The 26,730-nt window shown below is 38.8% G+C and overlaps 1 protein-coding gene across 1 annotated transcript; it reads left to right on the forward strand.

Annotated features, from left to right (window-relative positions):
- ACTR3B (actin related protein 3B) lies at positions 1–26,730 on the forward strand. The gene is made up of 12 exons (XM_018084950.2): positions 1–132; positions 7,510–7,565; positions 9,381–9,505; positions 10,487–10,597; positions 10,952–11,047; positions 11,210–11,317; positions 12,582–12,725; positions 13,330–13,503; positions 16,096–16,188; positions 24,534–24,659; positions 25,096–25,179; positions 25,789–26,730. Exons 1-12 carry the CDS (start codon positions 89–91, stop codon positions 25,882–25,884), a joined length of 1,257 nt encoding a protein of 418 aa, XP_017940439.2. The 5' UTR covers positions 1–88; the 3' UTR covers positions 25,885–26,730.

Here is a 26,730-nt window from a genome sequence, read left to right on the forward strand (position 1 = left end):
CGCCCGCATGGAGCCCGAGCCGGGGGAGCCGGGGGAGCCGGCGGCCGCCTGGATGCAGGCGTAGGGCCCGCACTGCCGGCTCCCCAGCATGGCGAGCTGCCTGCCGCCCTGCGTGATAGACGGCGGCACCGGGTGAGTGCGGGGAAGGCACCGGCTGCCGCCGTGCTGGGAGGTGGGTGTCTCCGCGCGCGCCCCTCCGCCGCCTCCCGCTGCCGCCGAGGGCTCGTCGCTCGGGGCCGGGCTCCCGCCGTGTGTCCCGGTGCCCTCTCGACTTGTCGCCTCTGTGGCCGAGGGTTTCCTTTCCCTTCCTTCCCCTTTCCTTCCCCTCCCCGCTGCCCTCCTCCTCCTGCTGCCCTTCCTCTGCTCCGGAGCTGGGAGCGGGGCAGCCCCGCCGTGCCCCCGCCGTGTGCCTCGGGGGATGGTGTGTTTCTGTGTGCCCTTTTCTCCTCTGGGGTCCAGTTGTTGTGTGCGTCCTCTGGCTTTTAACTAGTGCGCGGTTAAAACGCTAACACTGGGGACGGCTCATTTCAAACAGAGAGAGGGGACACACGCGTTCGCTTTGCCGGGGAGCCACGAACCAGCGCTGAGAGTGGTCCAGAGGCAGGTGAGCTGTGCTCGCTGGGCTGTGGTGTGTCCATGCACAGCACCTCGACCGCAGGGACCTTGCCAGATTGCACCTGGCTTGTGCATCTTCGTGAGCCTCTCCAGGTATTGCCCCCGGGGAGATGGGAGCTGGCTGCCTCACACCTGGTGTTCCTGGTCATTAGGTCGTCTCTTCGCCTTTGTCAGATCAGTGTGAGAATTATTCTGCACTTGCCCCAACCACAAGTTTTTTTGTAACTCACATCTATGAGGACAAAAACGAAACCTGAATTGCAGAGGCTGTGCTCGGAAGGCGTTTCAGGAATGGGTTTTTCTTACCTGGCTGTGGCTAGAGAAAATCCATTCATCATCCAATAGACCAGTCCAGCTGTGTCTTAGGAGTGGGAGGTGTCAGAGGGAGCTGTAATGAAGGTAATACTAAATCTGTGGTGTGCTTTTGCTAACATCTTTCCTTTGGCCCAACAGTTACAGACAGGTCTGAGAAGGGGAGGAGATGAGACAACTGTCCATAAGTAACTATTCATCCAGTAGTTTTACTTGTCAGGCTTGTTGTCACTGATTGCATTAAATTAGTCCAATAATAATAGACCTTTCCTCTACAGGGAATTGGCAACACTATTTTAATTTCTTCAATACTTGGAGAGTTATCTTTAGAATTTCCTGAACTGAACAATCTTTAAAAAACCAAACCCAAAGCCAATCCAACCAAATAAAGAAACTCCAATCCCTAGATAACTGCGGGAAGCACTTTCTGGTGTTGTGGTGTCACATTGCCTTCCCCTGGAAAAATGTGTCCCATTTTGAAATATGTCTGTTAAACTGTCACAAAAGTTTTAGAAGTCTCTTGACCTGTTTCTGTTTATACCTTAGCTTACCAGGAATCAGCTCTGTCCCCTCATTGGGAATAATGGAGTCCACAGCTGGAAATTTTAGGAGGGGAATAGAGACCAGGTTCCATCTCATGTAATTCTGCCTGTGCATCAAATACTGCTTGATAGTTTCCCAGCTTCCTTCTATTTATTTGCTGAAGCTATTGTAAATATCTGTTTTTATAGAACTATTTGTGTTACAAGATCATTACTTGACAGTTTTGGAGAGAAATGGGAGGTCTAGGTGGATCCTTTAAAAAGGATACAGTATAAACTATAAAATCCAGAAAATGCATTAAATGCAGTGTCTGTCTTTTGCAGGAGATGCCTTTATCTCTCAGTTTATGGAGTAATTCCAGTGTTACACTGGTAGTAGATATTGCTGACCAACAGCTGTACAAAATAAATAAGGGTAGGAAATGGCTTATTGTGTCCTTTCAGATAAATATTAATTGAAGTAGAATTTCTAAAGTCTATTCAGTGCTTACATGGGTAAAACTGATAGAGTTTGTGTGTACAGTTTTGTTTCAGGAAGGGTTTGGGTAGTTCCCAAATGGTGAACATTTGAATTTCAGTGCCTCTGATTGATCTTAATTCATAGGAGACAACATGATGTCTCTGCTGGTGGGACTTCTGCTTGACTTTGCTGTAGGGCACTCAAATGTGGAAGACTTTCCAGCAAAGAGATTATTGAATGTGAAATAAGTTATCTTGCACAATTCAGGAAGAAATAAGACACTGAACAAAAGCAGCCAGAACAAGTAGCTTGACTCATTGATGCTCTGGAATTTTCCTCTGTGTGGGCTGAAAACCTTCTTATTGTTAGAATGAATCTACTTTGGGTTACAAGCTTCAAACAATTCATTCAAATTATTCATGAAAGGGCTTTGAGATTAAAAACTTGGAAGAGCATAGCAGAAATGAAAAGGTATATACAGACATGCACTGTGGAATATTGTGCATATAAAATGCACTTTTCTACTTACATTTCTGGTACTCAATGAAGTGCTTTGTCCAGGCACTAATCCCTTTTTTTTTTTTTAATGTAAGGGGTTTTAAACAGTTTGTTAAAGGACACTTTTTTTCACTGTTGTTTTGTGCATAAGGAGCCTGGCTTAATTTACTGTTATGTGCAGCCACAGGGCTGAGGCCTGGCAAATCCTGGAATTTCTCAAAAAAAGGAAGAACAGGTGTATAGAAAATAGGTACAGACCTTCAGTGAGAAACATATTGTCATAGCAGGACAGGATAACATTCCTTTAATGTATTGGATAGATGACTTAAGTTTTGTTGTCATAAGCTGATCACTCTTTATTCACAAATTTTGCAGACAGTGATAATAATTTGCTGTAATCTTTTCCATTAGTATCTGCAAATTACTTGTACTGCAATTTTGATGCACTACGTCTTCATTTTCTCTGCATGATGTTTTCCTCGTGATTAGTTTACACATTGCTACCACTCCTTTTGTGAGAAGGGCATGCTATTTTTAGTTTCTTAGGACTACCAGGCCTTTGGGAGTTGCTGTTTTCAGTAGCTTTAAACTTCATAAACTACTTTTATTAATTGGCATTTAGCTGTGGGACATCAGAACACTAGTAGGTGGATGTGCAAAACAAAGATGTCTTAAAATACCTGTCTTCTCTTCAAGTCTCTGTATTTGCAGATGCTGAGGAGTACTTCTAGTTTGGGTCTATTTTATTGAAGCGACTCCATTTTTCTTGTAGTAAAGAAAAATTACTTTTTCAAAGTCTTACTGATCAGCTTGGAGGTAAATACTTGATTTCTGGGGGAAGTGAGCTGGACTGGTCTTGAAGCTTAAGGTGTTTTTTGATGTTGTTGCTGAGCTATTAAAGATATCTGGAACCTCAGAACCTAATGAGTTGCTTCAGCCAGGTATTACCTCTGCTCTTCACACGTGAGACTTGTGAACAGACATTATTGTAATTGCTGTTCTGGGTCTAAGGAGCCTGAGATAATTAATTCTTGTTTATAATCACAGGCTTCAGTCCTGTAAAATGCTAGACTCCCTCAAAAAACCCAATGGCTCTAATGTACTTTTTATTCTTATAGTGGCTGCTGATGCTCTTGGGTAAACTGTGCAGACAATTTTGTCTGTTTGATATTTTCTCCTTCATCCCTTCTTTGTTCCCATCCCTTCATCACATTCTCCTTCATTTCAAGCGTGCCTTTCCAGATCTTTACAAAGAACTTGTGTTGCAAGTTTCTTAGTCATATTTGTAATAATGATAATAGAGTCTGTTATGGCACTGTGGCACTACAGATGTTCTGACAGTAATCACTTGGTTATGCAGCCTCTTAGCTGTCAGAGAAAGTGTTCTCTCTAGAGAGGTGATTATTTGTGTGTTTACAGGGCTCTCTTAAAGCTTTTTGCTGTTTTTAATCACATCAAATTATCTTTTCAGAGATTTTTTTGGGGTGTGTGTGGATATAATACATTGTTTTAAAGATCTGGGCCAAAAAGCAGTAGAAAGTGAGGAAATGCTAAAATATCCATCTCTGGGATTGGGTCTTTTGCACACTTGTCCAGAGAAAAATTGGATGTCTTTTGTTTTCGGATGGATAAAGCAACTGCATGAGTTTGTGATTTTGAATACCTAGATTATGTTGATCTCATGCCTTAGTAAGAATTTTCCACAATATATCTCCACTCTCTAAAGTGGTTAAGGGTGCAGTATCTGCTTCCAAGTTCAGTCCATTTGTAGATCTTTGCAGTCATTTCTTGATGTAAGTTTTTCCATTTTTCCATAGTGGGACCTCAGAAGGGAACAGGGTTAGACCAATCCTCATGCAAAAGCAGGTAGAACTGACTTGTGTGGGAACTCGTCACCTTGGAAAGATAGTATGCAGGAGACCATGCTATTTTTAGAAACTGTTTCCACAATATATAATTTCCAGTGATTTTTAAAAAACTAGTAGTCCTCCAAATCCCTTTGCATGGAATAGCCTTTGTCTACTGGATCAGTTTTCTGCTCATTTTTAATGCAGTCTCCAGTATCCTATATTTTGGGCAGCTTCCAGTAGGTTTCTGTCTCACCAGCAATAAATCTGCTAGTTTTAATGAAATTAAGTTGGAATACTGATTATCTACACATTCCCTACAGCTGTCTCTGTAATTCACAGATCATAAGACGTTGCATTACCATTAGTCTGCTAGGATCTAAAACTGTGTTTTAGATCCTTAAATATTCATTGGAGAAGGGACTGGAGACCAGGCAACCTTTCTAACTGTTTAAGTCCAGAGCCTTTCTGGTCAGTGAATATTTAAATATCTTGTATGAAAGGGAATAATTTCTGTAGGACGTCCTGGAAGTGGGTCACCCAAACACTTTAATGTACTCCTGGGTATGGCTGTGAGAGGTGGAATGTGTTTGGGTCCTGCTGGGCAGAACAGGAGTCTGAGACTGAGTCTTCCATGTCCTGAGTGAACAGGCTGCTGGATAAGAGCAGCATGACTGTATAATCTGTTTTCCTTCTCCTCCTCAGTGGTTTTGGGAGAAATTTCAGTTTCCCTTCCATTTGGCTTTGTCAAAACACCTTAAATATGGCCTGTGTCTTGTTTGATCCTAAATAGGTGTTTTTTTTAACAGATTTCCCCCCCACTTCTTTGCTTCACCACTGAGCTGAGAATTTAGTTATTCTCATAGTTCTAGTATTAGTCCTTTGTAGACTAATGGCATGCAAAAGAAATCTTTCTAGATGCTATCTTCTGTGAGATGAGTTCTTTGAAGAGAACTGTTGTGCACTGAAAAATAAACTTATCTTGTCGTTTTGTCACTAGGTGAATTAACCTTTGTTAAAAATCAGTCTGTAAAATATTGAACTATAGGGGTTTGGTAACTTTACAAGTTACTCTAATAGGGGGATCCAATCCCTACTTGAGAAGGAAGGTAAAGCTGTTACAGACTGGTAGCCCAAATTGACTTTTAGAGGGTGTTTTTTAATACTATGAGTGAGGGTGAGTTTAGCATGTGTGTTGAGGGGGAAAAGGTGGCAAACTGAACTCTCCTCTTGACCAGAGTTTAATTTAAGAAATGACTTCTAGTTAGATTGCAGGGACCTTTTAATTTGTACATGCATACACTTATGTAAAAATGGTATAAAAAGTATATATTCAAATTTACATGCTTGTATGTGCATGTATATGTATATATTGTCTTTGGGTTTTTGTCACTGGTGCTTGAAGGGCTGTTCTTATGAGGTTTCTGCCTAATTGCCATTTCTAGGCCTTGGAACTAGGTCTTTTGAATCAGAAAATGGTTTCCTTGGTTTCTACTGTGTGCATTTAGTCAAAATTCATTTCTGAGATAGAAGCAAAGAGGATGTATCCTGTAATGGGTCTTAAATCCCATGTAACTCCTGTTGTTGCCTGTTATGTTTTAACAATATTCCCTAGGTAGGCCTCATTCTAAAATGTGAAGAATCTATGCAATAATAATCATAAAAAGAATTCTTAGTACTAATGACCTTCTTTACAAATCAGTCTAATTTAACATCCTGATTATGTTTTTCTGAGAGCCACAGAAAGTATGTGTAAACACTTTGGATTGGACTGAAAGCATATGTCTATAATGATGATTAAAAACCCAACAAACCCTTGCCCCCAAAACACAGTCCTTGTCTTTTTAGCCTTGGGGAGAATGGCTTTTAAACTATTATTTGGAAGTCTATAGCTTTGAAGAGATGTTGAAAATATAATATTTTAATTCCAAGGTCAGTGCTAAATCAGTTTTAATTCTTTTATCTAAGCAAACTGACTCTTAATGAGTGGTTTTATACCAAATGCTCTATAAAAGGTAACCTACTGTTCAAGCTGCTAATGAAGAAGCCGACCTAGGGGTTTGGCATAATACTGTTTGCAAATATTGAGAGTAGGATGTAGATAAAGACCTTAAATTCCCATTTGGACCTAGGTTGGGATTGGTCTCATTTAAGAATGTCATGGCTTTAGGTTTTCGTGGTAAAAATGGATGTGAATAATGTTAATTCCCTCAAATCATGCTGCTATTGTACTTCTGTTTCAATCTAATGACAATATTCAAGAAAGACATCAGTCTCTGCAGGCATTCAGTTGATTTAGTTGGTTTTTTTACTTTTTTTTAAACTATTTCCAATGTGTGTTTTTTTTAGTTGTTGTTGCTTTGTTTGTTGTTGGGGTTTTTTCTCCCTTCACCCCTCCCCCCCTTCCCCTAGGAAGTTTTTCATAGTCTGGGATGTTAATTATTTCTAGTTGCTGAAGTCCTGGAGTAGTTGCAGCCACTCTCACCATGTAGAGATTTTTACGTTTTGTGTGAAAATTTCTTTCCTTTTCTTCTTCCCTCTTTTTTTTTTCCTCTTCATCCTTTACTTGTTAAAATAGATATTATATGTATTTTGAAAGAGATGATCAAAGCTTCATACCATCTGCTGCCCATTTCTAAAGCGTTTCATCAGTGCAGGCTTTGCTGTAGTATTTGTCTTTTATCACACACAGATACTATACCTGTGACGAAGTGAGTGGTTTGTGCAAGGCATGAAAGGGAATTTTGTTGGGATTGTAACGAGAGTTTTCAATTGTGGTTTGTACTTGAGATGTGCTATTTATTTTTTTTTCTTTGTTTGAGAATATTAAACAAATATGTAAAGTCTGCCATCTTTGGTCATGGTAGCTGTCTGAAAGGTAAGATCTGTTTGTACCAAAGGTTGGAATGTGGCTTGGCAGTCCTTTGTCATAGCTGGTCTCCAACAAGATGGAGAAAGTAAGAGCTGAGTTTTCAGATTTGATAGTTCAGAAAAAACCACTACCAAAATTTGTAAGCTGAAGGTGTCTGAAAAATAAATAACACCTAAAACGTTTACCACTTCTGAGTTTTCTTCTCAGCAGGATGATACTTGAAAGCATAAAAAAAAATGTAGACATGGCATGTGATTGTTTGGCCTTCACTTCAAGAAATGGAGTGAACTGGAAGTATTTTTTCCTTTATTTTTTTGCACCTAAGTGCATCTAATGACCTTGTGATAATTTTTTTTCCCCTAGGTATACAAAACTTGGCTATGCAGGAAATACAGAACCTCAGTTCATCATCCCATCATGTGAGTAATTTTTTGTCCCTCCAAATGCTAATATACAGTGCTGTCACTGAGCACTTCCAGAATTAAATGACATGCTTCCAGCTCCCAACTCAGCCTTTGTAGTCCCTTGTCCATCTGGGAAGTGACATTCATTGAGTTGGCATCTCTGGCTGGAGTGTAGCTAAACAGAACTCCTTGTTTGCAGTTAGCCAGGAGTGTTGCTCGTTAAACCAGCTCCTGGTTGCTATGACAAAGATGAAGAGAACTCCAGTCCAATTTCCTTTTTATCTCCATTATTTTTCTGCCAGGACTCTTGAGTAGACAGAATGCAATTTACCTCCTGTCTACCTGACACCATGGTTACAGCCCGGATAATCTGGGGAAGGCTTCCAATCAAATTAAGTACTAAAGTGCAGGTGGTGTCTGCTTTATTTACATTGTCTGGGACTGTAGACAGTGTAATATTCAAAAAAGTTGTTCCTATTAGAAAATGTTCTTTTTTGTGTGTGTGTTTACCAATTAAAATGTTCTTGCATATTTAACATGCTTTTGTTGAACAGATTTACTCTTTAAAATTTTTTTTAAATGTTAAAATTGTTTAAAATGTTATATATCTTTCTGGTGTTCTTGATTTTAATTGTCATCTTAATAGTTTCTCTGACATGCTGTATATATTTATAAATCATAACACTATGTATTTACATCTATAATAGCATCTGTTATCTCAGTTTATGTTAAACACTGCCTTTTAGTTTTTGTAAACTTTTTCAATTAACTATTTATTAATGGATCAAGACTGCATTGTAGGTACTCATGATAGGAAGTATAAAAATAAGGAAATAAAGGTAATTGGGGACTGAAGAGGTGGAGGGGACATGTGTTCTTTACCAGGTGTAGCTGCAGTACTGCTTATAGTCTCACTATTTCAAGTATTGTAAAAAAATTCAAACCTAAACCACTGGTAAAGATTTAAATGTCTTATGTTAAAGAAGTGGGATAGCAGGAGTTTCCTGGGAATTTGTTATAAATCTTCCTTTGTACAACTGTAAACCTGCTGGGGTGTGAATGTTTTTACAGAAGAGTTGTTTGCCTGTGAGTAATTTTTGGTGCTAATAGTATTTGGTGTGTTGTGGATGATGCCAGTCTACTCTGCATTTTCTGCTGGATGTTATTTAGATCCTGATTATGACCTATTAAAAGAAAATTGTATATAAATAAGGTTATGTTTTACCAGTACTTGATTCCATTTTTATTTTTAGCTTGCCCCAGATTTGATTTTTGCTGTCTCATCTTCTTGCCTACAGCAGCCATCATCTGATAATTTCAGTGATAGTTCCAGCCTGCTAATGGGAAGCATAAGTGTCTCCAAAGATTTCTCTGTAGCACTGCAAATTGAGTTCTCCCCTCCCTCTTCCCTCTTTCTCACCAACCAAGATAATGACTCCAGTACTTATTTTTGAAGTACACAATTTATTTTTTTCTTCTCCTGTGTTCTTCCTCTTTATTCTAAAGTTGAAACTCAGAAAATCATGTTGCTTACTGGAGTGCTGCACTTGTACAGGTTTAGTGACAGCTGTAGTCTCTAACAGAATACATTTGTAATATTATCTCTTAGTTATTATTTGCATTATTTAGAGATGGGGAACCAGAATCCTGTGAGATGCAGTGAGAATGAACTCAGCTATATTGGCTTGTCAGTAGATCACTTACATAATTTCTACTTTTTATATCTCAATTTTTATTTCAGGAAAATAATCCTTAAGTAAATAAACATTCATCATTTGGTATTTAGCTGTTTTAATTTTGTTTTTATGTGGCTTTTGGGTTTATTTTAAGGTATTGCAATCCGAGAGTCGGCCAAAGTAGGGGACCAGGCTCAGAGGAGGGTAATGAAAGGTGTTGATGATCTGGACTTTTTCATAGGAGATGAAGCCATAGATAAACCTACCTATGCTACAAAGGTGAGCATTCAGAGTTCTTAGAAAGTCTGTCCCAGGTTTCACATTTTTATTATAAAATGTTCTAGGACTTCTGGAGAACCATTTGAAACACACATTTGCTTTTTTGTAAAGTGTTTTTGTTACTTTTTAAAAACTGCATGATGGAGTTCGTTGGCTTTACCCTTTTTTAAATGTCTGTTTTACTAGTGCTGTTCTGTGGGGTTAGTGCTTGTGTAAATATCCATTGATACAGTGCAGCTGTTCAGTTTTCAAAATTATGAGCTATTAAAATAGCCATATACACTGAATATTTAAATTCTTGCTAAAAGTGTATCCTCTTACCATGGCATATGAATTGGGAAATATCTTGGATACTTTTGCTTCAGGGAGTATCACAATTGTTTTGTGAAGGGCTGTCTTCAATGCAGCTTTTCTGTGAATCATATTTTCCATGCCCTAGTAAAGGACTTCTTGTACTTACAAAGTGTTACTGGCTTATGAATTATGTGGAAAAAAATCATATTTTATACATCCTTCTGTGTTACTTAAATGTCAACTGTGTTCTTAACATTGAACAAAATGTAAACATCATCCCTGCCAGAATTTTTGTTAAAAAATACATAGCCTATATGGTCTTTATTTCTTTTTATAGTTTGGAAGGCATACTGGAGCCAAGTATGATTCTCAACTTTACAAATTATGAAATTTATACAAAAAGAGATTAAAACACAGTTCTGCAACAGACTAATAGCAGTATTAGGAATAGAGTCTGGACTCTGGCTGCTAGTCCTGCAAGGTAGAATTGTACTTTGAAGTACCTGGGAGCAGGAGATAACTTCAAATCATGCCTCTAAATTAAAGTCAGAATGGAGGGTTTGATAGGATAACAGTGAGATGAGGTGTTTTCATTGCTTCAGAAGATGTAAGGGTTTGGGGGTGTAGCCTGTTCCTGGGTTTGTTTATCCTTGTATGATCCAGTGTTGACACATTTTCTTGCTGCAGTGGCCTATACGACATGGTATTGTTGAAGACTGGGACCTCATGGAGAGGTTCATGGAGCAGGTCATTTTTAAATACCTTCGAGCTGAGCCTGAGGATCACTATTTTTTAATGGTGAGTTAGTGAGACCTGGTAAGAAAATATTTTTGTAAGAGGAAAACTAATTTTCCAAGCACGAGTAGCTCTGTTGGAGGATGTTTCTCTCTATGTCTTTTATTTCTTCAGCAATGAGAGTGGGGTGGGAGGAGAAAAGTAATCTTTAAAACTGCATTGTAACTATATTCTATTAATTTATTGATGCAGGCTGCTGCAGGTCAGCTACTGCTTTTTAAAAGCTTCAAACAGTTTAAATTCCATTTGAAATTTTCTATTTTGAGTGCACTGAGAATTTTAAGTTTGATTACCATACCAGGCTAATCAATGAAGAACTCTATTGAGATACTTTTTCAAAACTCTTTGTTTTTGCAGACAGAGCCTCCACTGAACACACCAGAAAACAGAGAGTATCTTGCAGAAATCATGTTTGAGTCATTTAACATCCCAGGACTTTACATTGCTGTTCAGGTGAACAAAGTGAATGTGTGCTTCTGAAGTGCAGTGTAGCTGCAGAACGGATAGTCATCTGTATGCACATGTCTAATATGTTTGAAACAGTACTTTCTGAGACTGTAAATTAGCACACTCTGCACTCTGTCTGCTTCTAATTATAAACTCTTCCTGCTGCAGGCAGTGTTGGCCTTGGCTGCCTCCTGGACGTCACGGCAGGTTGGGGAACGTACGTTGACTGGAATTGTCATCGACAGTGGTGATGGAGTGACCCATGTCATCCCTGTGGTGTGTAGCAGGATGCACTTTGAAACTAGTGGTGGTTTATTTACTATAGATTTAAACAGGAAGCGTCAAGAGAAACCGTGTTTTTAAATTTTTAGTGTTTTGGGTTTTTCTTCTTGAAAAAGTGTGTATTTTATTATGTGAGCTTAGTTATGTAATTGTTTAGTTTGCAGACTGTAGGAAGGTCACCATAAGGAACCATCAGGCCACCTTTTAAAGTCTATTTCTGTGTAAAACCTGGTCTAACATAAATGTGATGCCTCAGTTCTGTTTAATATCAATGATTATCATGGTTTTGGGTCTTCTGCATGCCACCATCCAGAAATGTCCTAACTTTCTGGATGTCCTGCATTTTGATTGTTTACTATAGCTGGTAATGCATGCTTTTTGTATGATTTTATTTTGTTGTCTCCACATTTTGTTGCTTTATTGTGTTTTGTTGTTTCTGCTTGTATGGAAACAACTACAAACTTTTATAAATGCCTGTTCATGCACATGGTCCATCTCATCAGTTTAATTATCTGAGGATGTTAAAAATACAGAACTGTCTGTGCATAGTGACATCTGCTCTGTTGATGTCATTCTGTGTATTTTTGAAGCATGTAATGTGCTTGAATGATCAGGTTTCATTTCAGAAATGAAAATTTGATTCCCTTTAGCTTCATCTTACATTTTGGTATTAACCTCGTCTGCTCAGTGTTTCTGTCATATGGGCAGTGAACAAACAGCATTTACTGTATGAAACTCTGAAAACTGTAACAAAAGCAAGGGAAGAAATAATGTGGCTCAGCAGCAGCAGTGTTTTCAGTAAATGCATCCCAAAAAAATTCAACAAATAGATTTTTTATTTTTATTGTCCTTATTGTTAGATACTACTTCATTTGATTTTTTTTCCTGTCTGAGCAATTTAATACATTTTGTACTTTTATTCTATTGATTTTTCACTCTCAAGCAGGATACAAGTGGTCTATTTATATTACATTTGCTTTTCAGATGACTCCTTAAAGGAATCTGATCTCACTCTGATGTGTGCAAGACTTTGGCTATTACTTGTGTATCTATTAGATAATATCTGTTTATATATGATAATCAAGGTCTTCTAAATAAAAATAATACCCACTTTGCAGTGGAGTGCACATTTTTATAGTAATTTTACAGTTTTAAGATTTTAGTTTTAATTAAAAGGGTATTATAAAAATGAATGTTAATTATTGATACACAATAGTTTTTTCCCTTATATATTTTTTTTTCTTCTCCTTCTACACAGGCAGAAGGCTATGTAATTGGAAGTTGCATCAAACATATTCCTATTGCAGGTAGAGATATTACTTACTTTATTCAACAGCTCCTAAGGGAAAGGGAGGTAGGAATTCCTCCTGAACAATCTCTGGAGACAGCGAAAGCCATAAAGGTACACCCATTTTTATCTCTTAGTAAATACATACATAAATCTCTGTGAGCTAATTTTTTGGCTCTTAAAAGTTGCCAGTGGCTCTCTTAAAAATGCAAATGTAGACAGTGTATTGTAATTACACCAACTTCTGGTGGTTTATCAAATCAAATGTGGGGGAAAGAGAAAGAGGAAGTAAATATTCATGCTAGACTGTTTGCAGTGAATATGTTCCACGGATTAAATCAGCATTTTAAAGTTCAGATTTGCTTAAAACCTGGTTTTGTAATTTAATTTTTTAAAAAAAAGTAATGTAGGGCGATTGTGTGGGTCTGATCTTGCAGTGAAAGCTTGCTCTTGAACTTCTTTATTGTCACAGACCTACAGTCAGTGATGTTTTTCTTTTGAGGGAGACTAATCTAGCTGAGTCAGCCTTATGGAAACATGGGCCACATGCCTTGGCTTGAGGGGTTGAGTCTGCAGTAGCCACTGGGGTGAGAAAGTCTCTTGAACAGCCCCATCTGTAAAAATGCTCACATAGTTTTGTTTTCTGATTCTGACACATTAATTCACCGACGTAATGTTTGTTTTGGCTCTTTTTAATGCGTGGCATTTTCTTTAACAGGAAAAATACTGTTACATTTGCCCTGACATAGTGAAAGAATTTGCCAAGTACGACGGAGATTCTCGGAAGTGGATCAAACAATACACTGGCATCAATGCGATCAACAAAACCAAGTTTGTTATAGATGTGGGTTATGAAAGGTTCCTCGGACCTGAAATTTTCTTCCATCCAGAGGTAAGAATAAGAACTAGCAATGTGAAGTTACAGAAATTCCAGTGAGTGAGAGAAGGGAGGGAGAGAGCAGTGCCATCATTCCCGGTCCGTCATTCCCGGTGCCTGTGCGCCATCCCGTGGCAGGGAGGTACCAGTGAGTCTGACTGCAAGCCAGGTGCAGTCTCAGGTAGTATCAGCACAGCAGAGAGTTATTTTTCTAATGTCCCATGTAACATTGAAAACATCTTGTTCTGTTTCTTTAAAGGCAATCTGAAGTTGAGAAGGAATTGTTTGAATTTACAGTTTTGATAGAATATTTTCCTCTTTCTTTCAGCGTTGTTTTAAAGCAGTCTGCCTTTATACTGAGTATTTGATTATGTTGGGCACTACTCTTTGGGCACTACTCTGCATGACGGCATTGCAGGGGTAATACTCTAATTATTTGATGCTGAGTCAATTTATAAAGCATGATAAATTTGTTCTTGAGAGAAGTCCATTGAAATATCTGCTGTTGTGGTCATAGGTCATGTACATTTCTGGGAAACATTACAGTACCTTTTCTGTCTGATTTTTGGTAGTTTAGTTTAAGTGAGCTTCAGGATATTGTGAAGGGGAAAGAGTCAAGTTTCAGTACATTACAGCATAGCAGAGAAGGTCCTGTCTGTTCCTACACACTTCATTGAGTTTATTGCAGGCACTCATAGTCTGTAATACTATTAAATCCTGTTATTAAAATCCATATTAACACTGGTTTCCCTTTGTCTACCCCCTTCATCTCAGAAGATTATTAAAAAACCTCTTTCAGACACCTCTTGTCTAAATTCCAGCCTTAATCTGTTGTGGTCAGTTTGTAGCCATCTGATCTTCTGCCAGTATGCAAGTATTAAATCTGGGCTAAATAGTTTCTCCTCCCTGCTGTTTATCCATGTGATCTTATAGAGGCATTGAATCCCATGTCAGACATCATTTTAAGAGCTCCTCTTTCCATAGTCTCTACAAAGACTATTGGGAACAGGATAAAGGACTAATTTCCATTTTCTTCATTTCCTGATAGTTTCTTGATTCTGTATTAAAAAAACCTCCAAACCTGAACTGATTTTCTAGACAGGAAGAACACACTAGATGATATGTATTGCATCCAAGGAGAATTTCTTCTTGGGCCGATTAAGTCCTCACTTCAAAGGGTATCAGATTAGCTAGGTAAGAGCTGCCTTTGGTAAAGCTGTCTTGTATTCTTTTCCTATTTTCAGTTTACAGAATTTCTTCTGAAGTCTTTAATGCTCTTGAAGTTAGGCCTTGGGGTTTGTAGTTATCCAGATTATTTTGCTACTTTTTAAATTAGGTATATTACTTGCTGTTCTCCAGCCATATGGTATTGGCTAGCAGACTCCAATATCACATGTCAGTTCCCTTGTCCCTGTTCAGCAAGCATGTTATACTCTGCTTTAGGTGCCATAACTCTCATTTCTACTTATTCCTTTTGCCCTGCTGTTCCATCAGTATCTTTATGGAGAGCTCGGGAGCTTTCAGGCTGTAGTTCATTTAGATGAGAACTCTGTGTGCAGCCACACTGCTGCTTTCTTCTGTTTTAATTTACATGGCTTCATGTTTTAGCTTCTTCCATGATTAATTCTTACTGTGGAAATTAGCTTGCATTCTTGGGGATTTTTCCCATCATCCTTATGACTCCTGAGCTCCATGACAACTTCTTTGGCTAATTTCACTCAGTTCAATATATGTTTGATGTGTTTGACTGTTGTTACTCATCCAGTTAGATACTGGATGAGTTTAGAATGCAAGTCTCCACGTGGCTTCTACACCTATAGGAAAGGTTTTTAAGGTATATAATAATATATTTAGAATATAATAATATATTTAGAATATAATAATATATTTAGAATAACATTATTATGTATTGAGAACTCATTTAATTTCTCAGGGTTTAATCTCTGAAAGGACAAAACCTCATCTATGAACTGTTCTTTCTTTCAAAGATCACATTAATTTAAAGTGGAAAGTTGCCACTAGGCTAAAAATGTTTTCTAGCATTAGCTACTCTGACTCTCTCTCTTTATAAATGCAGAAATTTACATTAGTACTGTACTGATGTTGGCATTGATGGGACTTTCCACTCAAAACCGTAGACTGTTTATGCCTTTTTTAATATTACAGACTTTTAGTTCTTGGAAAAAAACCCTGACTTTCTGGTGAGAATTTAAACGAAATATTTTAGTAGGATTGAAAATTTTTTTACAGGGAAGCATTCCAATTTGCACACTTATGTTTTTTCTCTCACTTAAAAGGAAAGGCAGGAACACACTGCACAGTAACAGTATTTTAATATTGCAGGAGAACTCAAACTCGTTAAAAGGTCTATAGTCCATAAATTGTAGACAGTGAATTTATGGCCAGGGAAGAGAATCTGAGTTTCTCAGCAGAAAAGGGAATTTTCCCTTGTACAGGAATATATCTGTTACAGTGTAGAATAAGTGGGGAGCAAGACTGATTCCTACCTGTCCCCTCTTATAAAATTTCTCCACAGTCTCATTTTTGCCTTTTTGTTTTGCCATTTTTTGGATGAAAAAATCTAATGCCTGTTCTATTTCATTTTAGTTTGCTAATCCTGATTTCATGGAATCCATTTCGGATGTAGTTGATGAAGTTATACAGAACTGTCCCATTGATGTCCGGCGTCCATTATATAAGGTATGGTCTTTCTACTGTGAGATGAATGTAATCTGTTATTATTATGGAAATAAAATTCAAGTTAAACAAAGTGCCACTTCCAAAGGCCAGTCGATATTTGCTGCTTTTTATTTTTGAAAGAAGAGCATCTGTAATGTTTTGATACATAGGTAAGTATTGTTCATGAGGAACTGAGGCAGGGGGATGTTATTTGTATCTGACATTTGTAATGTGAATTCTTATGCATAAAGGACTTTGACTTTTGCCCATTTTAAGGGTTAGGACATGATCTCACCCCTCTCCTCTTCTTCCCTTACTTTATTAAGTAGTGGTTTCAAATAAATTATTTTTTTTATAGTCTTGTCTTGTACCTGTCCGCTGTCTGCAGTTTTAGCCAGTATTGAACCCAGTGATAAAATACATGAGACAACAATTAGGCCAGCTAAAACCTGCCCAGGTTGTAGTCTAAGAGAGTATTTTCAGTCCCTGAATCTTTAAGTAAAAAGTAAGGTAGTTTTGTGCATAGTCCATGGCAAGCTCTGTCTGTATTGGCAGCGCATCCTCTGCTTCCCGTTTTTCTGCTTGTGCAGCAGCAATGCCCTTTTGGAAATAATGGCATAAAGCAACAGCATGGAGAGTTTTTCTTGCTCATGTAAAAGGGGATAGTTTTCCTCAGCAGTTAGAATGACCATTGAGTTCCAATGAAGTCATATCTCAGGATAATTTGTAACTGTTAAAATTTTGCAGTCTGTTTTACTTGTCTGGTTCACATGCTCTGTAATCTAGAGTGAGATGTAGCACTACAGAGCAAATCTGTGGGGCAGGTTAAAATGTGAAGTTAAACTATTTAAGAGGCTTTTATGTGAGGTGAGTTCTGCAGTAGATGTCTTCAGTGGCTTCAAGCTCAGATATGTAGCAAAAGAGGTTAGGAAACCCTTCATGTGTGGTTGTGCTGTGTCTGCTTTTTACCTAAAAGACCAAAGCTGCCCTAGAGCAGCAGCTTCTTTGCTTGGTAGGGTGAGGTTTAATACTGAGTTCCAGAAAGTGGTGTTTATAAGTTGAGGTTAAGTTACTCTTGGCTCACCATAATCAGCAGACAAATAACTTTCCCTTGGCTTGCCACTGATTGAGACTTTGTTTTTTTCATTTTCTGTTTTTCATTTTACTTGCTAAATTAAAGTAACGTTGCACAATTAGCTGTTGAATGTAATGATAGATGTGAGTGATTATTAATGCTAATAGTTGCCAACTTCTTTAAGCAAGGTCATTGCAAAGGGACGAGCATCTCTGTTCTCACTGTTTAAAATAGTGTATGGATGCAGAAATTATCCACTCATACTTTCTCTTAGCTTCTGGGGTTTGTATCAGTGTCACTTGCCCACAGGTGCTGCATGGTGGCCAGCCAAGGCCCTGTACTTTGGAGCTGGCTTTCCATCAGATGCATTTGGATTCTTCCTCAGTGTTCCTGCAGAAAATACCTAAGAGTACACTTCTTGCAGATTTTATGCAGCATGTAGCCTTGGAATCATTGTTTCACAAGCCATCTTTTGACATCCTGTGGTATTTCTCTTTCTGAGTTTTTATAGCCACTATCCCTGTTTCCCAGTCTGATCAACATCTCTCTTACAAGGCCAGTTATTTTACCTCATGTTGCTGTTTGGACCAGCAGAACTTTCATAAGACTGACTTCTTCAGCCAGATCTGTGACAGCGTACCCTTAAGGGGAAGGAAGCACCTCAGATTTGTAAATGCTCGTTGGCTGAAAGGAGTGACAAAGGTCAGAGGGTCTGCAAGCAATCAGAAAGTTTTATTAGTAAATTACACACTTGGCATGGACTTGAGTATGTTAGTCCCTGACCTACTCTATGAGCACACAGCAGTGGGTTTTGGATAAAGGGGTCGGGTAAAAGGGAAGAGAAGAATTAAAGTGGGAGAGTTGAATTAAAGAAAGAGAAAAAGAGAGAGAAAAAAAGAGAGAAAAAGAAGTCACCAGTCCTGATTCCAGAGTTGATCCAGCTGAGGTGAGGGGATGCTGATTTTGGTTTCAGCGTTGATCCAGCTGAAGGGATGTCAGTCCTGGTTTCAGCATTGATCCAGAAAAGGATCTCACATTGGACCACTGCTTATAGGGCCATCAGAGAGTGGGCTGTAGTCATAGTAGTTTTCCCTCCTGACCTCAGTTTGAGTCAGTAACTTTGAAGGTTCTGTAACAAAAATTATTATTCCACTTGGGTTGTTATTCAGGCAAGAAAAATAAGTTTCCAAGGCTGTTTGTTAAAAAACAAGTGCTCCTTAGACACCTGTTAGTTCCTGGGAGCAGACAGTGTTTCTGTTAAGCTCAGGAAGGGCTTAGTCCAAGTGCAGTTTGTCAAGGCTGTGGCCTAATGAACATTTCTCAGGTCATAGTGGGGCCTGGGGTGGCAGGGATGCACCACCAGAATCCATCCCTCAACTGAAGTCAACTTCTCTGTGCCTCTACAAGATCCCATAGCCTGCAGCTGCTCGATACCAAGCACAACCATCCCTTCACACATGATGAAGCCTTTTTTAATTGTATAATGGTTGCCAGCATTGCACTCTCTAATTCCTGTGATTAAACCATCTTAATGTGACTGCTTGGAAAAAAGTGATATATATTCTCTAAGACAGAGCTGAGAGTTTTGGATTGCTTGGAATGAGTTCCTTTCTGCCAAAATAGAAGATAGATAGGCTGTTGGATTTGAAACCAGGGGACTTGCATTGAAATTTGAAGAAAAAAGGTAGTTCTGGTTTGTTTGTAGGTTTTTTGTTTGGTTGGTTTTTTTTTTTGTTAGCAAACTCAAATCTTCAGAAAACAGAATGAAATTCAAAGTGAGTGCTCAAATGAAATTATGCAGGAGGTAATTTTTGGATCTTACCACATGGCTGAAATAATCTGACATTCTGGCAGTGTTGATTGTTCCTGTGTGTTGAATTCCACTGAAAAATGACCCATCCTGCATGCAGCTAGAAATGCTGCTTTTGGGGGGCTCAATGAGGCATTGCATCACCCTTGGCATTCTTTGGGAAGAAAGGTGTACAGTTCATCTAGTTCTGGGTTTTTTTGAGAATTCTGTAGCTTCCTTTTTTCTTAAAGTATTGTTGCACAACCTTTACTTATACTTTTCTCATAATTAATATAATGTAGAATACAACTGATATCACAGAAATGCAGAGAAATTACAGGGAGAGTGCAGTAGCACGACAGGGACTGTGGTCTGCACAACAACGGGGTCCTTTCCCCAGCTTTCAAGTTCTGTGAGCACCCTACTGAACACAGTGTAACTCCTGCACACAGTGGTGAATATCTACTCTGTGCTACAGCCACAGAAGGTGCTAGTGTTGGAAATTTTCAAGATTAGTTGCTGTTTAAAATTCTCTTTGCAGCCTGGAAATGCTCTGAAACTTGTCCCAACATTTGTCAGTTAGGGCACGAGTTTTGACACTTAGTGTCAAAAACCAGTCTCCTAGTGAATATAGTTATAATAACTTTAAAGGTGGGCAGAGGGCTTTCAAAAGTTCTAAAAACTTCTTGGTATTCCAATAAAAGCAGATTTTTTTTTTCGTTGTTAGTAACAGGTTCAGAAACTGTTGCTTTTATTCCACACTCTACTTCATCTTCCCATTTCCCCATCCAGAGTGTCTCCCCAGGTTGTTCCAGAGTTTAGATGAGAACAGTATTAACTGAGGTCTGTGCCTTCTCCCAGTACAAAGCATATTGAGTGTAGGGTCGCTGGCTGTTCCAGCAATTGACTCCTTTCAGCTTTTCTCTGCTGTGTTTTTGGCACAAATATATGAATGAAAGAATTTAAGATAAATGGCGTCTGAAACCAGGTAAATTCTATCAGAAGTGTCTCTGACAAATCCTAGCCAAGCCTGCTAAAATATTCATGATTCAGTTAATGGCGGATCAAGTGGTAACATCCTTGATCTCCAACTTTTAAGCCAATTTCTCAAGCTGAAAACACTGCCTAAGGTGGGGACTGTAGTGTATTGGCAAGTGTGGTGTTTTATTTTAGATGAAACATCCAGATTTTCTGTGGAAGCACAGGTGCACAGGGGCAGGATTTTAACAATATTGGCTCTTTTCCTCAGAGAAGGTGACTTTTTGACTGGGTATGCAGCTGTTGTGGGCAATAGTGAACTTGAGCTTGTTCCTACAATTAAGATTTGGACTGAACTTGTGTCAGCATTCACTCAGCAAGTTAAACTGTCGGCTGCCCAGCTCATAACAGCCCGTCCTCAAAGCCTGGAGAGATCTGGGGTGCGGGAGGCTAACGGGGTGGTAAAACATCCCCCTCACATCACTTCTGACCTGAGCTGCTGGTAAATAGAAATACCTGGTGTGAAAGCAGCTCCAGCTGCGCAGCGTGGTGGGTAGGTGGCACTGTTCAACCGGGTTTGCCCATGTGTGCTCCAGCACAATGACTTAGTGACTCAGGGCAGAGTGAGGCGGCTCTGAGGGTGAGGAAAAGCTTGAGAGACTTCCAGGCCAGGGGATTCACTTCATATTGGCACCGATGGTAGGACGTGGGAAAGGTATTCCCGCTGCTTCGAGTGGAAGCCCCAACTGATTAACGTGTCAGTGAAGCCCAGGAGTACTGAGGAGAAACCCTGTCTATTCCTGTCACAGCTGTAATTACATTTATAACATTACCCTTGCTAGGTGGTTTAACAGTAGCTCAACACATCTGCAGGATTTTCTGGTTCCTTTTGTGTCCTTATGTCCATGCTGCGGAACAGCACGACCATAAGTCATGCTGAAATCTTTTGCTGTTACTTGAACTGTTAAATAAGCATTGAAAATCATGATTTTAGGGAAAAAGAAATGGTTTCTTTATCATTAAAAGTAAACATATGAAAAAATAGTGTTTCTCATAATACATTTACTTCTTGTTTGATATGTACAATATTTCTCCTTATACTCTCTGTATTATGCTGGCAAACCTTTTAACCAAATAATCAAGGTGTGTAGCTTAATTAATTCTCTTGCTAATAATGTGCTTGACTCAATTGTGAACCTTCCAGTTTTTACCCATAATAACTTTTATTAACAGTCATATATTCCTCTCATTACATGTCTCTGGGGGACTGGTTGTGTCATGTTAACTTTATTTTAGGCTGTCAGTTGTAAGGAAGTGAAACTGGGCTGTGTTGTTCTTACTTACCAGAAAAAAGCAGTGGATGCTTTTCAGTTTGGTGCTGCAAAGTCTGAAGTGTCCAGCTGAGAGTGTGCTTATACCACTGTACAATGTGAAGATGCACAAACCAGTTCAACACCTCGTGTTTGGTAGTTCTGAGTTCTGCAGAAGCTAATTTAAGTTTTTGGAAATCTTATGTAAACTTGATTTAGCTAGAGATTTTTGTTACAGTAACTGGGTTGCTTTTGTTGAGTAACTTCATATTTTTGCAAGGCTGTGCTGTATATGCATAATACCAGAAATGGTGTCCAGAGAGAAACTCAGTATCACAGAGTTCATAAGAGAGGCAAAGGATAGGGATGAGAAGAGAGAAATTTCTTGCCAGCCCTCTGAGTTGATCTCATTGATCTTAGAGGTCTTTTCCACCCTTAATGATTCTATGATTGCTATCCACTCCCCTGGTCTCCTTCCAGAAATAGCCCACTTTTATTATTTACTTCTCGTGGTTAATTTTGTGAGGTGTGTGGAAGGTCTTCATCTCTCTCTTCTGAGGGAACACATTCTTTTGAAACAACTTTAATTTTCAACCAGTTAGCTGTAAAAGTAAAAATCATCTGGAGATTCTTTCCATCAGCAGGTATGATAATTGGTGTTAGCTGAGAGATATGTGGACTGCTTAGAGCTGTTAAACCAGCCAAAGTGTGTTTGAGCAGAGTAAGATCAGAAGAAACCTCCTCTAAAAGAATCAGCTGGAAACAGATATTTAAAGATTAATTTCCTTGATGTCTTTTTCTGGGAGACCAGAGAATTCCCAGGCAGGCTGAAAGCCCAACCATCCCTAGTAAGCTTGCTCAACAGACATATTCAACATGCTCAATTGTTAGGTTTTTTGTTAATAACTGGAATTACTCAGTTATTCTAGAGAAGATATCTGTGAGGGCGGGGGGTAGATTCTTGTCTTTGGGAGTTTAGTTTTGTTTTTTTTTAATCTGACCATTGTTTCCTGCCTTCCTCCTGTCCTTTGTAAGTGGTGGGTGTGGTGCTTGAGGGGTGGGGAGTGTATATGGATTCTGCTTTCACTGTAAGTGAGGAGTACCAGACCTCTGAGAAGTTTAACCTGCCAAATTGAGAAAACTTACTAAAACCTGTATGTGAAAAGTCTTTTACTAAAGAGTTAGCACAGATTTGGTCCAGTGTTGACAAGAAGTGCACGGAACTGGGGAACTGTGACTGTATAATTAATCATCCTGTAATGACAGTTGATGTCACCTAATTACTTATACCCAAAACCCTGCTTGGCCTGGCTTGTCCAGATGTGTGAGAGTGAGGTGACTCCTCTTTTCAACATGTGGACCCTGATGCTCCTGTTCATCTTGGCCAGTGTATTGTTGAACTGATTTCGATGTGTAGAAGTACTTGAGTAATCATAATCTGAAGAAGGTGTAACCTTTTAGCCTCTAACACTGGAATGATAACTAACTGGTTGGAAGGATCATCCCAATGTTACTGCTGACTGTAGTTGCATGAGTTGGTCTCAGATGTCTTTGAAAAAATATTCTCGTGTGTGTTCTGAAATCTGTTTTTAGTGGTAGCATTGTCCACTTTATGGAGTATGCTGGAAGTTTAATTTGCTTTGAATAGAGTTATTGCTTTCACAGTCTTCGCCAGCTTCATTACCTCCAGGTAATATTTTCTGATGGCATCTTTTTAATTGCTATTTCATCACTCAGGTTGGTTGTTGTCTTTTTTTCCCCATTAGCAATTTTCTTTTCCCATGTGGAGTGCATGACCACTTTGAGGCAGGGGAAGAGATGTTCTTATGTATGGGGGGAGCAGGGGGAGTCTCCCCCCTAATTTAATTTTAGGGCCAACTGTGATTTCTGGCTCCTGCTTATGCCCATGGCTCCTTTTCTCTTCTCTGTCTTCCTCTTTCTTTTTGGAAATGTTTCAGTAACGTTACGGGGACGTGTGGTTTTATTTTAAGCACACCTGCCTTGTTATGCATTCTTTTATACTGTGAGAATCTGAAACTGTGAAGAAATGAGTTTTTCCTACTGTAATGTGTTTTTATGATGTGCAGGGATTTTTTTCATGAATAAACAAACAGCTTTCTTCTTACTTTACAAGATACAAACAAGATTTTCCTTGTTATCTGTTGCTTAAACTCCAAGCACTTACTTCTGCACTGTGAGTGCTTATTATGTATGTCTTTGACTCTTCAGATCCTTGTGCAGGCTGAAAACAGTGGGTCAGAGATTCTTTCATTACATGCACAGTCTTGGTCTGCAGTGTCAAAACTATTACTGAGAGAGAATCCTTTGACCTGTGTATGATGAACTCCTAATCTGAATTCCTTGTGGACGTGTGTCTAAGGCATATGAGTGGTTTTAGTAAGTGCTAATTGGCACTTGGGGTTGCAGTTGCAGCACTGTACAGGGGCACATGTGCAGTTTTGTCACAAGGAGTTCATTTTTTCTGATTATGAATTGCATTTTTGCTGCCACCAGTGATATCTTCTGTGTTCCTGTTTCGAATCCTCCACCTTTGAAATGACTTCTGCGTTAGTCTATGATGCTGCAATGTTACCAGAATTGGGGATGGGATATTCTAAAACCCCTGTTTAGAATCCAAGTACAAGTCCAGGCTAAGAGGCTTTTGGTTCTGCTCTGAAAACTAAGTAATACCAGGCAGGCAAGGAGAAAGGCGTGGTACTTTTCTCTGTGCTGCAGTCCTCTGTGGAGGTGTGGTGCCTTTTTGAGGAATCATTGACCTTGCTGGTTTCTATGTTTGGAAGTTTAATTCTTAAAATAATAAAAAAAAAAAGGTCAACAAAATTGAGTTCTAAGGTGGTATGACAAGGCTTGAGACTTATTTGGTGTCAGGGCTAAAACTGCTTATTATGAGCATGCCTGGGAAACTTCGTGATGTAGTGTCTTATTTCTGCTGCTCTGTACATGTGGGGTACTAGCTCACTGTTGTAATGGAATCATCTTTTGTAATAACACATTCTCCATAACTGTATTTAAAGGAGAAAAAAGAAAGTAGGGGACCACGAAGCTCCATTGAATTGGATGAAGCTTAAGGTGTTCGTGTACCTTGTCAGCTTCCTAATTATGTTAATACCCAAATAGTCACCTCTGCAGTGTTGGCTGTTGGAAAACCTGCTTGAAGCTGGATTTACAGCACGTGTCTTTAATTTCTGCACAGAATGTGGTTCTCTCAGGAGGATCCACGATGTTCAGGGACTTTGGACGACGACTGCAAAGGGATTTGAAGAGAGTGGTGGATGCGAGATTGCGGCTTAGCGAGGAACTCAGTGGTGGTCGGATAAAGGTATGTAGAGTGTCTCAAGTGCAATAATTGCATGAGTAGTGAAGGAAATCAAGGGTCAAAATTTGCACCTCACTAGTGAAAATACGCTTGTAAAATCAATAGTATATGTTTATGTGTTGTTAAATGTATTGGTAGCTTTGCAGTGTATGACATGTCTTTACAATAGTCTTAAAGTTACCGTGAGCAGTTCTACTTTCCCTTCTAGGAGATGTGGGACCTTAGCAGTAGGCTAGAGGGATTTAACTTTTGTGTCCTTCATCATAGTTATCAGAAAGAGTTTTACAACATGGTCATCTAGAGAACATGTCAGACTGAGTAATAGGTGTGAGTTAGTTATTTGAATGGAGGGTTGAAGGTGTCTGGGTCTGACCATGTTAAGTTTGTAAGGATCTTCCCAGAAATTGTAAACCAACTAAATATGAACTGTTTTTCTTAGCCCAAACCAGTGGAAGTACAAGTGATAACACATCACATGCAGCGTTATGCAGTTTGGTTTGGTGGTTCCATGCTGGCTTCAACAGTAAGTCTTTTTATCAAAATTCTTCTTAATTTTTAAATTTTTGTGGCATATTGAATTCTGGGTATATTTGATCTGAGTACTAAGTTTTAAAACTTTTCATTGTGACAGCCTAAACTGTGTCACATTCTGGAATCCTTAACCCAAGTTTTATCTCAGTAAAATTTGTACAGGGCAAGTGGGAGTTTTACTTGCGTAAAGATATTGTGATTTGACATAGTTCTGAAGTAGTTTTTATATGATAGTTGTAATATAGTCCTTTTATTCTTAAAGTTAGCACTAGAGATAGTTAGCACTTCAGGAATATAGGATCCAAATCAGTGGTCTTAAGTGCAAGGGAGAAGCAAATACAGGAAAATGGGAGCAATTCCTGTCTCCAAAATGGGATTTCTCATTGTTGTGTTTAAAAGCAGTTTCTGACCAGACAAACTTTTCCTAATTAATTGTATTCATATCCTAATGTTTCTCATTTTATTATATTTCAAAAATGTAATTACCGTGTCATAAAACTGCAATTTACAGAAATGTTAAAACATTATTTTTATTTGTTGTTTTTTTTTCTACTTGCTATGTTCTTACGCTTTTGAGGGGATTTGTTTTATATTTTCGTAGCCGGAGTTTTTCCAAGTATGTCACACCAAGAAAGACTATGAAGAGTATGGCCCTAGTATTTGTCGTCATAATCCTGTTTTTGGAGTCATGTCATAGTGCTCATCCAATGGAATAAGATCTCTTGATATTTGGTGGTGGAGAAACTCATGCAGTGCAGAGGAAGGCAACAGACACTGTAAATACTGAAGCAAGATGTGATTAACTCTTGGAAGCATTTGGATCACCATCGTGCACTAAAGCACAACTTACAGCCCCAAGTCATTTCAGTACGAGCCATTTCTCTGCTGACTACTCAGAGCCTTTCCTTCTTTCTTCCTAAATGTGAGGTAATTGAAAATAGGTAAGTCTTGGTTTAGGAGGTTGTGCAAATACTACTGAAACTGAATCTAGAAGAATAAGGCAGTGTTTTACTGCTTGTGGAAAGATTTAAACCTTTCCCACTTGTGCCCTGAGTTTGCAATCAAATCTTTAGCAATGGAGCACTAAATACCACATTGCCTTTAGGGGAGTTGGAATGGTACCTACCCCAATGGAATAGATTGCAGGATTGGGACAGTACTTTGTAAATGTAGGTTTTCATATAATTTTGTATTTTATGATATTGTTAGGGTGAATTGATGACTAGTTCTAAGCACGAACAGCTATCAATGTCATGGAGTGATGTTACGCATTTCCAGGTGTGAGGCATGTATTGGAGTTGTGCTGGTATTTTTTTTTGGGGGGGGGGGGAAAGCCATGTATGATAGAAGTTGACCTGTTCATGTTTGGATGACACAAAGTGGTTTACAGTATTGTATGAAGTTTATAATAGCCACTGTTACTTTGTTTTGAATTTTCTGAAACTGTTTTATAGGAGATGATGTTTTGTTTTGATGTTGGTGAGTGGTGGATGACACACGGGCCTTGCACCAGTGAAATAAAAGCTGTTAACATGTTTATGAA

Source organism: Manacus vitellinus, unplaced genomic scaffold (assembly GCF_001715985.3).
Source record: "Manacus vitellinus isolate BGI_N305 unplaced genomic scaffold, ASM171598v3 scaffold_79_pilon, whole genome shotgun sequence".
Lineage (NCBI taxonomy): Eukaryota > Metazoa > Chordata > Aves > Passeriformes > Pipridae > Manacus > Manacus vitellinus.